The sequence below is a fragment of the Palaemon carinicauda genome, chromosome 15, assembly GCF_036898095.1.
Source record: "Palaemon carinicauda isolate YSFRI2023 chromosome 15, ASM3689809v2, whole genome shotgun sequence".
NCBI classification, from domain to species: Eukaryota; Metazoa; Arthropoda; class Malacostraca; order Decapoda; family Palaemonidae; genus Palaemon; species Palaemon carinicauda.
In genome coordinates, this window is record NC_090739.1 from 133,795,491 (window position 1) to 133,810,887 (window position 15,397).

The following is a 15,397-nucleotide window of genomic DNA, read 5'->3' on the forward strand; positions in this document are numbered from 1 at the left end:
ACTGTGTGCGAGAAGCTATGGATGACATGGGGTCAACCCACCATAGATCTTTTTGCGACTTCACTGACAAAGAGGCTCTCGACTTACTGCTTTCCAGTTCCAGATCCAGAGGCAGCCCACATAGACGCTTTCCTGCTGGACTGGTCTCACCTGGACGTTTATGCCTTTCCACCTTTCAAGATCCTAAACAAGGTGCTGCAGAAGTTCACCTCTCACGAAGGGACCAGGTTGACGTTGGTTGCTCCCCTCTGGCCCGCGAGAGAGTGGTTCACAGAGATACTTCTATGGCTGGTAGACGTTCCAAGAAGTCTGCCATTGCGGATGGATCTCTTGCGACAGCCTCACGTAAAGAGATTTCATCAAAGCCTCCCCGCGCTTCGTCTAACTGCCTTCAGACTATCGAAAGACTCTCTTGAGCTTGAGGGTTTTCGAAGGAGGCAGCTAGAGCGATCGCGAGGGCTAGAAGATCCTCTACCATCAGGATCTCAGTCGAAATGGGAGGTATTTAGAGACTGGTGCAAGTCCTCCTCTATTTCCTCTTCCAAGTGCCTCTGTAGCGCGGATTGCAGATTTTCTGCTTTATCTGAGAAACGGTCGCTCCCTCTCTGCATCCACCATTAAAGGCTATAGAAGCATGTTAGCTTCTGTTTTCAGGCATAGGGGTTTGGATCTTTCTAATAACAAAGATCTCCAAGACCTGCTTAAGTCTTTCGAGACTTCCAAGGAGCGTCATATTTCGACTCCTGCTTGGAACTTGGACGTGGTCCCTACAGTTCCTTATGTCAGACAGGTTTGAACCATTAAATTCAGCCTCCCTGAAGGATCTTACCCTCAAGACACTTTTTTTGGTGAGCTTGGCTTCGGCTAAAAGGGTTAGTGAGATACATGCTTTTACCAAGAACATCGGCTTCTCCACTAATAAAGCAGTATGTGCTCTTCAACTTGGTTTTTTGGCCAAGAATGAACTTCCGTCTCGTCCTTGGCCTAAATCATTTGAAATCCCCAGTCTTTCTGAGATTGTGGGGAATGAAGTTGAAAGAGTGCTGTGCCCCGTTAGAGCTCTTAAATTTTATTTATCCAGAACTAAACCGCTACGAGGTTGTTCAGAGGCTTTATGGTGCTCCGTTAAAAAGCCCTCTTTGCCCATGTCTAAGAATGCGTGGTCTTATTTTATTAGACTTTTGATTCGGGAGGCACACACTCATTTAAGTGAGAAGGATCGTAATTTACTTAAAGTCAAGGCTCATAAAGTTAGAGCGATAGCAACTTCAGTAGCGTTTAAGCAAAATAGATCCATTAAAAGTATTATGGACGCGACCTTTTTGGAGAAGCAAGTCGGTATTCGCTTCATATTACTTGAAAGATGTCCAGACTCTTTATGAGGACTGCTACACACTGGGACCATTCGTAGCAGCGAGTGCAGTAGTGGGTGAAGGCTCTACCACTACATTCCCTTAATCCCAATATCCTTTTAATCTACTCTTGAAATTTTTAATCTTGTTTTGGGTTGTACGGGAGACTAAGAAGTCTTTCGCAATCTTTTTGATTTGGCGGGTGGTCAAAATATTGTTTCTTGAGAGCGCCCAGATTAAGGGTATTGATGATGTCCTGTTATAGGGGTGTTCACCCTGGATATAGCAGCTCCTGGGAGTCTTTCAGCATCCTAAGAAGATCGCTGGGCTTCGTGAGGATAGCGGACTAATGAGGCAGAGTAATCATCAGAGTCAGCTTCCTTACCAGGTACCTACGTATACTTAAGTTTGTTTTTTGAATACTGTAGTTGTCAAAAACTCGAGCATATACGCCTTTATTGTTTTAATACTGGTCTCTACCGCCCACCATGGGTGTGAATCAGCTATTTATATATTCACCAGCTAAGTTTAATATTTAAAAATGATATTTTCATTATAAATAAATTTTTGAATATACTTACCCGGTGAATATATAATAATAAAGGCCCTCCCTTCCTCCCCGATAGAGACCCTACGGACTGAGAAGAACTGGTTTGATTGAGAAGTATATGCGGTATCTGGCCGATAGTCGGCGCTGGTGGGCACACCCGGCAGCCTTCATGGCGATCGCTCGCGAGTTTTTGGAATCTGTCGACCGTCGGAGACGTCAGCTATTTATATATTCACCGGGTAAGTATATTCAAAAATTTATTTTATAATGAAAATATCATTTTTTAGATACTTGTAACTTTAATTACTGTTGACAACGTATCCGACGGCCTCTGCCGTAAGGGAGTTGTCATTGTGTTGATACTACTCCCCGCCCTTGCTGCCCTGCCCTGCACTGATGGTCGGCAGGTTCTCAACACAGACGTATTTATTTTATTAGCGAGTTAAAGTGTATAACAGTTCAGCTCCCTTTCGAGGAATTATCTTACTAGGAAGGTGACTTATTCCCTGAATAGTTTGTTGTGCAGTGGAGCATGAATTGTAATTGATCACAACTTTTTTTTTTCTTTTCTACAGAGAGCAGCGACGTAGAACACAAGGACGATGGCTACGGCCGCCCTGTTCGTTATCCTGCGGTCCATGTGATAGCTCATGAGCTGCCCACATTACAAGGGAGCAATCGTGGTCAATCTTCAACTTGATGTTCCTCCTTCGAGTGGAACTTCTCTCTCTCTCGCGAGAGAGAGATATTATTACGCCTACACTTTTTTCCCAGAGCTGGGAGAAAGCTTGCCTTAGGCGATGTCCTCCTTCGGGAGGACTTCTCTCTCGTTCGCGAGAGAGATCATTACGCCAACGCTTTTTTCCCATAGAGCTGGGAGAAAGCTGGCCTTAGGCGATGTCCTGCTTCGGGAGGTTTTCTCTCGTTCGCGAAAGAGAGATTATTACGCATACGCTTTTTTTCCCATAGAGCTGGGAGAAAGCTTTTCCTAGGCGATGTCCTCCTTCGGGAGGACTTCTCTCTCATTCACAAGAGAGATATTATTAAGCCTAAGCTTTTTTCCCATAGAGCTGGGAGAAAGTTTGTCTTAGGCGATGTCCTCTTTCGGGAGAACTTCTCCCTCCTTTGCGAGAGAGAGATTTTACGCCTACGCTTTAGTCTTATAGAGCTGGGAGAAAGCTTGTCTTAGGGTTTCTCCTTTGGGAGAACTTTCCTCTCGTTCGCGAGAGATAACTTGTAGGAGTTTGCTGATCCACCAGGGTTGGTGGTAGAGCTTTCTCCGAGGCAGGTTATCCTTCGGGGGAAGCAGTCTCTCGTTCTTGAGAGAAGACCGTCTCTGGGCATCGGCGGTCCCCCGTTACTCATAGGGTTCTTCAGGGGGGGAGTGAGAGCCTCATCTTAAGCGACGTTTTCCTTCGGGAGAACAAACCTCCCCTGCGGAGGTGTTATCTTAGATCTTTGAACCTGCTGGTTCTCCTTAACCCTTTGGGGTCTCGTTACGATCACCCTTTGGGCTGGCGTGATCGTGAGCCTTCCGGCTCTCGTCATGTTGATCCTGCAGGTTCTCATGACAGTAGGAATCCTTCAGGACTCCGACGCGCTGATTCTTCTGGTTCACGCGACTCGAAACCTTCAGGTTTCAGTTACGCTGAACCTTCGGACTCTTGTATCAATGGTAACGTTGAGCCTTCGGGAACTTGTACCATCAATCATGCTGACCTTTCGGGGTTTCGTGACAGAGGAACCTCTGTTCCTCATTACGCTGATCCTTCAGGGTCTCGTAACATTAGTTACGCTGAACCCTTGGTCTCTCGTAACTTTAGCTACGCTGAACCCTAGTGCTCTCGTAACTTTAGTCACTCTGACACTTCGGTGTTTTATGACAGGGAAACTTCGGTTCTTTGCGCTGACCTTTCGGGGTCTCGTATTTTTAGTTACGCTGAACCCTAGTGCTCTCGTAACTTTAGTCACTCTTGACACTTCAGTGTTTTGTGACAGGGAAACTTCGGTTTCTCGTTACGCTGACCCTTCGGGGTCTCGTAACATTAGTTAGGCTGAACCCTTGGGTTCTCGTAACTTTGATTACGCTGAACCCTTGGGCTCTCGTAACTTTGATTACGCTGAACCCTTGGGCTCTCATAACTTTAGTCACTCTGACACTTCGGTGTTTTGTGACTGGGAAACTTCGGTTTCTCGTTGCGCTGATCTTTCAGGGTCTCGCAACACAGGCTACGTTAGGCATTTGGTCTCTCATGCCCTAAGTCACACTGATCCTTCGGGGTCTTGTGACAGAGAAACTTCTGTTTCTCGTTTGCGCTGATCCTTTGGGGTCTCGCAACACAGTTCTCTCTGAACCTTCTGGTTCTCGTGACCATAGTCATACTTGTATGACAAGAGAGTTTGCGGACTCTCGTGCTGATCGTTCGCGCTCACACAACACGACCAAATTGGCGCGCATGGCCAATGTGTAGCGCGAATGACCAGATTAGCGCACGCGACCAACCTTATGCACGCACGGCTGATCTGACTCGCACGACCAACCTTATGCACGCAACCAACGCTGCGTGCGCGAACAACTAGGCGCACATAATCAGTTGAAGTGCGCAAACAACTCTTGTAACCGTTTTTTTTTTTTTTTTTTTTTTCAAACTCGTTGCACGAAGTGTTCGCTTCCGCGCAAGAGTAGTACTCTTATGACTGAGAGTCTTCTGATTCTCATCACAAGTGTTCGCGCACGCGCAGAAACCCGGAGGAATGCCTGCTGCCTAGGGGTTTCCGACACACTACAGGTAACTATGACACAGTTCCTTTGGGTTCTGGTCTTGTGAACCCCAGGGGGTTTACGTAACACGATTCCTGAAAATTCTGTCAGGAATCAGCGACAGAGTTCCTGCAGGTTTTCGTCATAACATCCCTTAGGGTCGTGAGGAAGGAATTCACAAATAGATTCTGAACCCCTAGGCTCTCATCCAAATCTCTCGGTTCCTGCAATACAGTTTTTTTTTTTTTTTTTTTTTTTTTTTTTTCACTTTAGGGTCGACCTCCCCCGTACGGGATGGGTCTTCCAAATGCGTGACTAATACATCACTCTACACTCCCAGCAGATTACTATATCAGCTAGGCTGGTTTCGCCAGCACCGATCCTTTCTTTTTCGAACGAACCACCGTTGTCTTCCCCCCACCTTCCCACGTTGAGTGGTTTGGTTAGCAGACGGAAATCAGCACGGAATGAAAAGTTCTTTACATTCCAGTTCATTTCCTCTGGCAGACCTTGCCTGAATTAGACGGTAGTTTTCTCACTAGTGAGAAAGCGTTCGATGGCAACTCCTTCGGGTAAGCGGTTGATGGCAATTATGTCTGGTCTTCTTGAAGCAAACCCCCACATACAAGACTTCACCCTTTTCGGGAGACACTCGTTCCTGAAGTTTTACAGAACTTCAACGGGTGTTTTTAAACTTCATGAAGGCCGTAAGCCTTCCCAGAGCATGAGCTCTAGCCAAGACAAAACCGTGAGGTTATTGTCTTAAACTCGGGTTTTACCGTTTGATTGAGTCAGCCTCTCCCGTCATTGTACCCTGGGTACAACGACTTGCCTTTTCACACGATAGGCTTCTGAGACTTTTTATTCTAGCCTTACAGGGTTATTGTCTCGAACAATTAGTCCCGAAGGAACAGTGTTAGCTGACGTTAAAGAACGATAGCAACAGCGTGGGCAACTTTTCATTACGTTTACGAATGTTTCAAACCTCGCCCACAGGTAACTTCTGTTTCTTTGTAATTAACACTGGCTAGCCTCTCACATAAAGAGGAGGGGTAAACCAAAGGAGAAATGATCGCTTCTATAACTGTATATTTTTTTGAGAACATGTTCGCTCTCATTCAAGAAAATATTACTGTTAGTCAACGATAAAAAATTCCTTGGCCAATAATGTTGCGATTCGTCATACATACATTATTCCCGCAACCGAATTCGTTGCAAACGTTTCCTGGAGGCAGAGAATACGCATGCGCTAGCGCAGATGTACAAGTACATATGCGTGCAAGTGATCTTTCTGCCAATAAGGGCCATATACATTTTGCAATTAGAACTCCGTTCTATTAAGTTGTATATTTATATCCCTTACTGAAACCAGGTTATTCAGCACATTATTTGGCTACTTTCTGTAACCAGACATACGGCATTTACGTTCTGCCTACTTATAGGCATTTTTTCTCTACTCCCGATCGGAAGGCTTTGGCTGGAAACTTCTCATAAGCATATTTGTTGGGAACATTTAATATAAATGCTAGTTTACCGGAAACAGAGAAGTACAAACGTTTTTTGTCCTAAGAAGAAGAAGCTTCCATTACGAACGTTTTCAACGTTCTCCAACTGAGTTCCGGACACGACTTTTAAGTCGAACTACGCATGTATGCTTGTCATGCTCACAGTTCGGTGTAACTACTCCGTAGTAAACTTATGCTTTTTACCCATCCAACAATAGATTGAAGATACGTCTCAATCCCCTCTTGGGTTTGGTTGGATGCATTCGGTGATTACCGTAGTCTCCTGTCTGGAAAGCGATCTCTATGTAGATTCGCTCTTATAACATCAGCTGTACTGATTAACTGGTTTATCGGTTGGTATCGGTCTTATTCAGCCAACCACACTGTATTGGTGGCAGTTGGAGGGAGGACAGGCTGTTCCCCTTCATTGCAAGAACGTGCAAATTGTTACATGTTTCGACATCATCTCGAGATGTGTTCATTGCTATGCACTCTCCCCCCCCCCCCCCCCCCCCTCACCGCTGGACGATCCGCGGATGATGGCTGGCAGACGAGAGCTTCTGCAAAGAGGCCTGTCTTCTTGTCTTCCCTCTGGATCTGATGCTCTCTTTAATGCATCAAAAGAGAGGAGGAGGCGCTTATGCCACATCATTCCATCCTCGTCCGTTGGCCCGATTCAGAAAGGTACCAGCATTCACCTCTCTTAGAGAACCATCTAACAGTACGAAGCTTCAGATGGACAGAAGAAAACTATTTGCTCCCATCCACTCGCGTCATTCCTGGTTCAGGAATGTGCTTGCAAAACTACCCATATTGTGGGGTCTTAGTGTCTTGGAATCATCTTGTATCCAACAAAGTCTTAACTTTGTGAGGTCCCCAACTGTGGTTATGCTCGTAGCGGCCCTGAACTTCAGGCTTCCGCTGGACCGGTCCCCAGTCCCGGAACGCCAGGCCCTCAAACAAGATGTATTCCAAGATCGGTGGGGCAGCCTAGAGGTGTGTTTTTTTCCCCCATTTGGTCTGGTGAAAAAGTCCTCAGCCAAGTCATGATGAGCAAAATCTTATCAATGACTCCAATAGCTTTGCTATGGCATCCTGCAGAATGGTTCCCGGACCTTCTGCATCCCCTGACAGAGTTCGAATAGCTTCGCTATGGAAACCCGCAGAATGATTCTCGGACCTGCTGCACCTCCTGCGGAGTTCCGAGGGATGATCTTCTACGACACGATCTTCCAAGCAGCCACATGCTAACACTTCCCTAAGCCGTAGCTTTGCTTTGACTTCATGCCTGGGACGATCCTACACTTCCTTTCCCAGAGAGGCCTTTCGCAATGAGACGCAGAAAAGATGTGTAGGCACCTCAGACACTTTCCAGCGTCGGTCTTCCAGGAGATGTGTTCGGTCTTTTGTGACTGATGTCGTGGAAGGGGATTCTCTCCCATCGATGCCTTTACTCATACAAGTTTATGATAACTTGTCCCCGGTCGGATCTCAACCTCCTGGGAACACGGTTCGGGTCCTTCAGTCCCTGAAGGCCGCTCTCTACGAATCTTTATGCTAGGCAGCAGATCACTTCCTTACATGGAAGACGGCTTTTCTACTCACTTGGGCTTTGACCAAGAGAGTTAGTTTGTTGTATGATCCATCTTCTGATGTCTCCTACTCTAGGAGACGTGGAGAAGTAATCCTCAGCAGCGTCCCTGAGTGGATTGCGAAGACTCAAAATCTGAGTGTGGTTTATCCTAGGTGCAGCCCATTTCGGATAAAGAGTCTTCGTTCGGTAACTGAAAACCCATCAACTGGGGTTTTACCCAGTGAGGAGTCTGTGGGGTTACCTTAAAAGAACGATACCAGCTCGCCCCCATGTGTCGGCACTGTTGACCAGCACGGGGAAGGTCAAGAGGAGGATCTCCCTCTCTTCCCTCTGGGATTGGAAGGCAATTGAGGTTGCTCGCAATCTAGACCCTCCTCCATCCTAAGACCCAGAGCTCGTAACGTCAGTGGCGTTGCTATGTCCCTCGCGTTCAAGATACTACTCTGTGGCGCAGATACTTTAAGTGGGCATGTGGAAGCGTCAGTTGACCTTCACGGCCCTCTACTTGCGAAGACGTAACCCACAAGAACATGGAGATCTTTTCCATTGGTCCTGTGGTGGTCGCACAACAAATAGTCTAAACACCTCAGGCTCCTTGATGGACAAGTAGCAGAGGGTCGAGGGGTGAGGTTACCCAGATTAGTCTGGGGTGAATTAGTAAGAATGACTGGCTTCTTTCTGCCTTTCACCTTCTCACCTCTGGGGAAAACAGCTCCGCAAGCCTCAGCATAGCTGACCTCACATCACTGCAGATAAGACTCATTTCCTCTGTGCCTCTTAAGTATAGAAGAATACTTTGTTACGTCCCCAATATCTTTTTGAGGGAGGGTATTGGGTAAGTCTTAAGAACAATAGGTTTTGTACTCGAGTTCCTATGTTAAAGACAAGCCACACTTAGTTTCACTCACACACAAGCTTCTGCAGGCCGCTATCATTGCATTACCTCATAACGGCACTTGATTTTAGCGAGGGTAGGGTCCCTTCTACTATCGATCACAGATCGAAATAGAGAGGACCCGGGTTATGACCAAGGCCAGTTGGTGAGGACTTCCTCCCTCCTAAGAGTAAGTCACCCTATAAATAGCGGAGGGTTTGTATCTACGCTGGAACAAATAACAAATTTGTAAGCAATTTGTATTTTTCCTAGTATACAAACCTGGAGCTATTTATACAAATTGGCCCGCCACCCTGTCCTCCCAGAAGTCCTACCATAAAGCAAAGTGGTTACTCAGCCGAAAAGTGTGAGTGAGCGGGGTAGCCAGTCTATCCCATCCCCCACCCGCTAACTAGCGGAAGGGGTAGCTATCCCTCACTAAAATTATCATGGCTCGTCTTTCAGCTACGCCGAAAGTATACCGTATAAATAGCTCCAGGTTTGTATACTAGGAAAAATGCTATAAGCCCTAGGGCTCCAATAGGGAAAATAGCCCAATGAGGAAAGGAAATAAGGAAACTACAAGAAAAGTAATTAACAATTATTATAAAATATTTTAAGAATACAGTAGTAACAACAATAAAATAAACATTTCATATATAAACTATAAAAACTTAAAAAAAAACAAGAGGAAGAGAAATCAGATAGAAAAGTGTTCCCAATTGTACCCTCAGACAAGAGTACTCTACCCCAAGATTGTAAAACTATGGCACTATAAAAGACTAGAGAACGATGGTTTGATTTTGTAGTGTCCTTCTCTTAGAAGAGCTGCTTACCATAGCTAAAGTCTCTCTTCTACCTTTACCAAGAGGAAAGTAGCCACTGAACAAATACATTGCAGTAATTAACCCCTTCAGCGAGGAAGAATTGTTTGGTAATCTCAGCGTTTTCACCGGTGTATGCGGACAGAGTACAGTATGTAAAGAAAATGCCAGACTATTCGATGTAAGTGTAGGGATAGGGAAAATAAGCCATAACCAAAGAGAAGGATCCAATGTAGTACTGTCTGGCCAGTCAAAGGACCCAATAACTCTAATTTATAGGATTTCATACTCTTTAATTATCATTTTACAATTTTTTTTTTTTTTTTTTTTTTTTTTTTTTTTTTTTTTCATTGGCATCAAATTTCCACTGAATAAGCTCTTGATTTGTATGTTGAAATGGGCATTAACATAATGTAGTACGTTGGCCAAGGCACCAGCCACCTATTGAAATGTTGATGCTAGAGAGTTGTTGGTTCCTTTGATTGGCCAGATATTACTACATGAGATCCCTTTCTGGTTACAGCTCATAGCCCCTGTACCATTGTCTCCCACTATTTTTGGTTAGAGTTCTCTTGCTTGATGGTATACCGAAGCACACTATTCTGTTTTCTTATTTCCTTTCCTTACTGGGCTATTTTCCTTAGAGCCCTTGAGCTTATAGCATCCTGGTTTTCCAACAAAGGTTGTAGCCTAGCTAGTTATAATAATAATGATAATAGCAAATGGATAAAGTTTCTGTATACTATAGTCTATTTCATAATCTGTGTTTAGTCAGAAACATCTTAGACTTAACGAAACCTTTTGATTCTTTAATTACAGGCAGTGATGGATCTGTAGGACAGCGAGTGTCTGTGCACGATCGCCTCGGTCCTGCAAAATCATCATGGGAGAGCAAGTCTGGCCGAAGCTCGGGAGGTGGCGGCGGCGGTGCAGGAAGGCAAAAACGAGGAGACAAACCAAAGGGCCATCAGGGAGGAGGAGGAGGAGTCAACAGCAGCAGCGGCAGTAGCAGCAGCAGATTGAAGCTGAGGCAGTAAAGCTGGGGATGCAGGTAACACAAACGTCTCATTGATCCCGCTGGCGCATTGCTTCGACTGGGTGTGGAGAGAAATTGTTCTGTGACGGCAGATGTGCCGTGGGCATAATATTTCTTTAGTTTTTGTGTGGGATTTGATTCTTTTAAATGAGAAACTTGATGATTGGTCGATGGGTTATCGAGCATTCCTGTGACGAACAGAGCGTAACTTTATTCAACTAATGTTAGCCTGTGCCATGTCAAAGTTGGTCTGTGAATTCTAGGTATTTTAGTACAAATGTGGCATGGGAGTGACTACTTAATATGATAAACAAATTCATTTTAGGCTTGTTGATGAAGGAGAATTGTGTAGTTGTCCATTCTTCTTTTACTTGGAAGGACAGGGATTAATTTAGGTATTAGTTGATCTACTTATCTACTTTACCTGCCTACATAAAGTACAGTAATGCATGACACTTAGAAATTCATGATTTGGCTGTCCCTTGATCAGCTTTATTTTATGATTTTTAGATCGTGCTTATAAGAGAGAATCTCTGGACATGCCAAAACCATTTCAGAGAAATTGTATATTATCCTTGTTTTCATGACTCCTAAATATTTACTTAGCTGTGATTGATCAAGTTCCTATATATTTTTATACTATGAAAAAAAACTAAATTTATTTGCTCAAATTAAAGTACAAATCGTAGTTCTCCATTTTAAGGTACTGTATTATATTTTATTTTTGTAGATGTTCATTTTAAGAATTTTCTTATTACAGGGCTTACTTATAAATTTTATAAAAGAAAAACCATAGGGTAGTATTTATATATTGATATTTAAATCTGTGATAGTTTTATATAATCTGAGGTAGATATACTTGTTGATAGTTAGTAGTGTATTTTTAGATTCTCACTTGAACACATCTTGAAAGATGTGCCATCATGAAGTCTGGCTGTTCTTCCTTCCTTATGATGCAACTAGACTCAACATACTATATATGTTGTGTAATGATATATGGTGTTAGTGTTAATGGAAGTGCTCAAGAATTAATTTCATCATCACCACCAATGGAGCTATTGGAAACCACCTAGGTATAATCAAAGGTTTTAACCCTCCTCGTGGCAGTTCGACAGGATACAAGATTGGTGGTAATTTATGTGAAAGTAGGCAGTTTGTATGTGCCTGTTTCAGAAAATTCGTATTTAGCTAATGTTCGTGAAAAAGATCTTCAGCACTCAATAATTGCAAGACCAAGTTGCCAAGTCATTTTCAGGAGCCAGACGGCGAAGATTTAATCCCTGAAAAATTAGTGTGTTCTCGGTCCTAGAAGTCTTCAAAATGAATACTATCCATCATGCAGAATACTTCGTAGTGTCAAGTTGAACGCTTCACATCCTTCCGTTGGTTACCTTTAGCGTTGTGCATGCCATGATTGTTCTTTGTTTTTCATTTTCATTACTCTAGATTGATGCGTGTAAAAATCAACTTGTTTGTTGGAATGGCATTTTAGTTGATTCTATTTTTGATCTCTTTTCGTTTGATAGTTTTAATATTTCAAGACATTTATGATGTGATATATATCATTAATTTGATGCTTATTACTTTTACTGGTATTTCTTAAGTGGGGTGTTTAGAAGGTCTTACTAATTTTTGCAGATATATATTTAAAAGCATATGCAAGGTTGAGAAGGATGTTCATCCTGACATACTGTGCAAATACAGTATAATTATGTGTAGGCTCCAAATATTTAGAAATATGATAATGGTGCTAATGAAGAAAATAATTTCTTCATTTTTTTATACTGATGTATTTTCAATATTGTTACAGGTAGCCTGTTATTGTGTATATTCAAAGATTTATTTTAATATCTGTTGCCTAAAATATATATTATTGACTTTGCCTCACTTTTCTCACTTCTGTCTTATTTTGCTTACATTGATTTTCAGTCCCCGCTACTTCCTTCTGCTCTTCCACTTATTTTTAACATTTTTGCACTTTTTTTTCTAGTAACTTTGCCAAGATAAACAACAAATGTCTCTGATCCTTTATGTATACAAAAATTTATTTTTAAAAATGTCTCATTCTATGATAAACAGCAAATGTGCGGAAACTTATCCTTGATGTATACAGACATTTACTTTAAAAAAATCCTCTTATGTCCTGGACATTGTTTAATCTTGACCTTGCATTATGATAGAGAGACACTCTTACCATGTTCTTTTCCAGTTCCTTATACCGTCATAGGATTATGTTTACATCATACGTATACTTTTCTTGAAGGTCCCTTAATACAGTATAAAGACATGTCATTAACCTTTGGGATAAAGCCAAACTCATGTTATCCTGGATATTAAGCCCCTATGTTTCCAATACCCCTTTGTATTAACTATCCAGTACTTTCTATATCAGCTTCCTCCCTCTTAACACTGGAGTTATACACTTCACCAACGTATTCCTATTCATTCTTTCAACTTGACTAAACCCACTCTATATACTTTGATCTATTTTTTCACTCGTAGAATTATTATTACCTCTTGCGTTTACCGTAACTCCCCACTTTTATAACTTTCCGTGTTTCTTAAACTTCATACACAATATTGCATTACACTGACAGTTCACCCCGTTACTTCAGTCTTTGATTCCCTTGTAGGTTCCACAACCAGTATGAGTATCTTACATTCAGTTTCATAGACTCTGCCACCAGTCTTGCTTAACATTTCCTCTGACTACCTCACACGTCATCTTGCCAGCATCTGTTATGACTACTCCAATATACTTTTATGAACAAATCGCTTCTATTTTTCCATTTTCCGTACCAAAAGTGTTCATTGCTTCGATTTCTAGGATTTCATTTACCCACATAACCTTACTCTTGCTCATTCTTACTGTTTTCTTCCTTACTCTCTCACTTTTACTCTGTTTTCTTCTTTACTCTCTCAATTTTACTGTTTTCTTCACTTTTACTCTGTTTTCTTCACTTTTTCTCTGTTTTCTTCCTTACATTCACTTTTACTCTGTTTTCTTCTTTACTTTCTCACTTTTACCGTTTTCTTCCTTACACTCGCTTTTACTCTGTTTTCTTCCTTACTCTCACTTTTACTGTTCTCTTATTGCAAATATTCTAAGAAATACTGGGGTTTTTTGTTATCCAGATAATGGAAATCATTCATTATAGCCCATCCATAACATGAAGTCAGTTCAAGGTGTGGCAGGTTCTGGAATTTTTTGTGAGTGCGATCATACCAGTTTGACCGCCAATTATCAGGTTAACACAAAGTAGGGAGCCTCGGAGCATGTGATGCCCTTCTTACAATCTCCAAAGCTGTACAGAAATCTCTTGATTGTGGTCAGGAAGTTTGTGTGATTGACCTTGATTTTAGTGCTGCCTCTGATCATGGTAATCATGAGGCCCTTATTTTAAAAACTCAAACATTTGGGAGTGGGTGGTCGTTTCTTAGCATTATTATTGAATTTTTAAGTAATAGATCACAAAGAGTTTTTTTTTATGGTCACCATAGTGAGTATATGAATGTGATATCTGGTGTTTCTCAGGGTAGTGTTCTTGGCCCATTACTTTTCATACTATATACACATGATGTGGTTTGGCCTAGAAAACAAGCTTGTTGCATATACAGATGATGCTACACTCTTTGCATCAATTCCATCTCCTGAGTGTAGATGATGCTACACTCTGCATCAATTCCATCTCCTGAATGTAGATCTGGGGTTGCTGATTCCCTTAATAGAGATTTAGCTAAAATTATTGCATGGTGCTAAATTGCTAATTGTGATGCATGAAGTTGAATCCTAACAAAACTCAAAGTATGATTGTAAGTAGGTCAAGGACATTGGCTCCTCAACATCCAGATCTCAGCATTGATAATGTTTCTTTAACTCTGTGTATGACTCATAAAATTTTAGGTGTGATTCTCGTCAGCAAATATACTTTTGAGAAACTCGTTAGGTATGTCTTCAATTGTAAAAAAAAAATTGGCTTATTGAAAAAGTCTCCTAAGATTTTTGGTGATCAATCTATTCTGAAGAAGTGTTTTAATTCTTTCATTCTACCTTATTTTGAGTATTGTTCTGTTTCGTGTTTAGCTGCTGATTATTATCTTAATTTGTTGGACAGGAACTTACGGTTTGTTAAACTTCTTATTCCTGATCTAAATATTAATCTCTGGCACCGTCGTTCAATTAGTTCGTTATGCATGTTTCATAAGATTTTTCAGAATTCTGATCATCGTTTACATTCAGATCTTCCCGGACATTTCCGTTCTGTTCATAATATTAGTCATGCAGTTAATTCAAATAGTCAGGCCTTCTCCATCATATAAGTCATGCAGTTAATGCAAATAGTCAGGCTTTCTCCATCATATTAGTCATGCAGTTAATTCTAATAGTCAGGCCTTCTCCATCATATAAGTCATGCAGTTAATTCAAATTGTCAGGCCTTCTCCATCATATTAGTCATGCAGTTAATTCTGATAATCAGGCCTTCTCCATCATATTAGTCATGCAGTTAATTCTAAAAAGCAGGCCTTCTCCATCATATTAGTCATGCAATTAATTCTAATAATCAGGCCTTCTCCATCATATTAGTCATGCAGTTAATTCTATTAATCAGGCCTTCTCCATCATATTAGTCATGCAGTTAATTCTAATAGTCTGGCCTTCTCCATCATGAGGCTCAATACTACACAGCATTTTAGAAGTTTTATACCAGCTGTGACAAAGTTGTGGAATGATCTTCCTAATCGGGTAGTTGAATCGGTAGAACTTCACTAGTTCAAACTTGCAGTAAATATTTTATGTTGAACAGGCTGACATAAGTCTTTTTATAGTTTATATATGACTTGATGTTACTGATTTTTTAAATATTTTATGTTTTATTTCTCATATCATTTATTTCCTTATT

The 15,397-nt window shown here is 41.8% G+C and overlaps 1 protein-coding gene across 1 annotated transcript in view; it reads left to right on the top strand.

The window, feature by feature from the left end:
• LOC137654760 (serine/arginine repetitive matrix protein 2-like) overlaps positions 1–15,397 on the top strand; it is a 119,520-nt gene that overhangs the window by 66,624 nt on the left and 37,499 nt on the right. The window contains exon 6 of the mRNA XM_068388695.1: positions 10,280–10,511. Coding sequence (XP_068244796.1) covers positions 10,280–10,497 — 218 coding nt within the window. The 3' untranslated portion in view covers positions 10,498–10,511. The remainder of the gene's footprint in view (positions 1–10,279; positions 10,512–15,397) is intronic.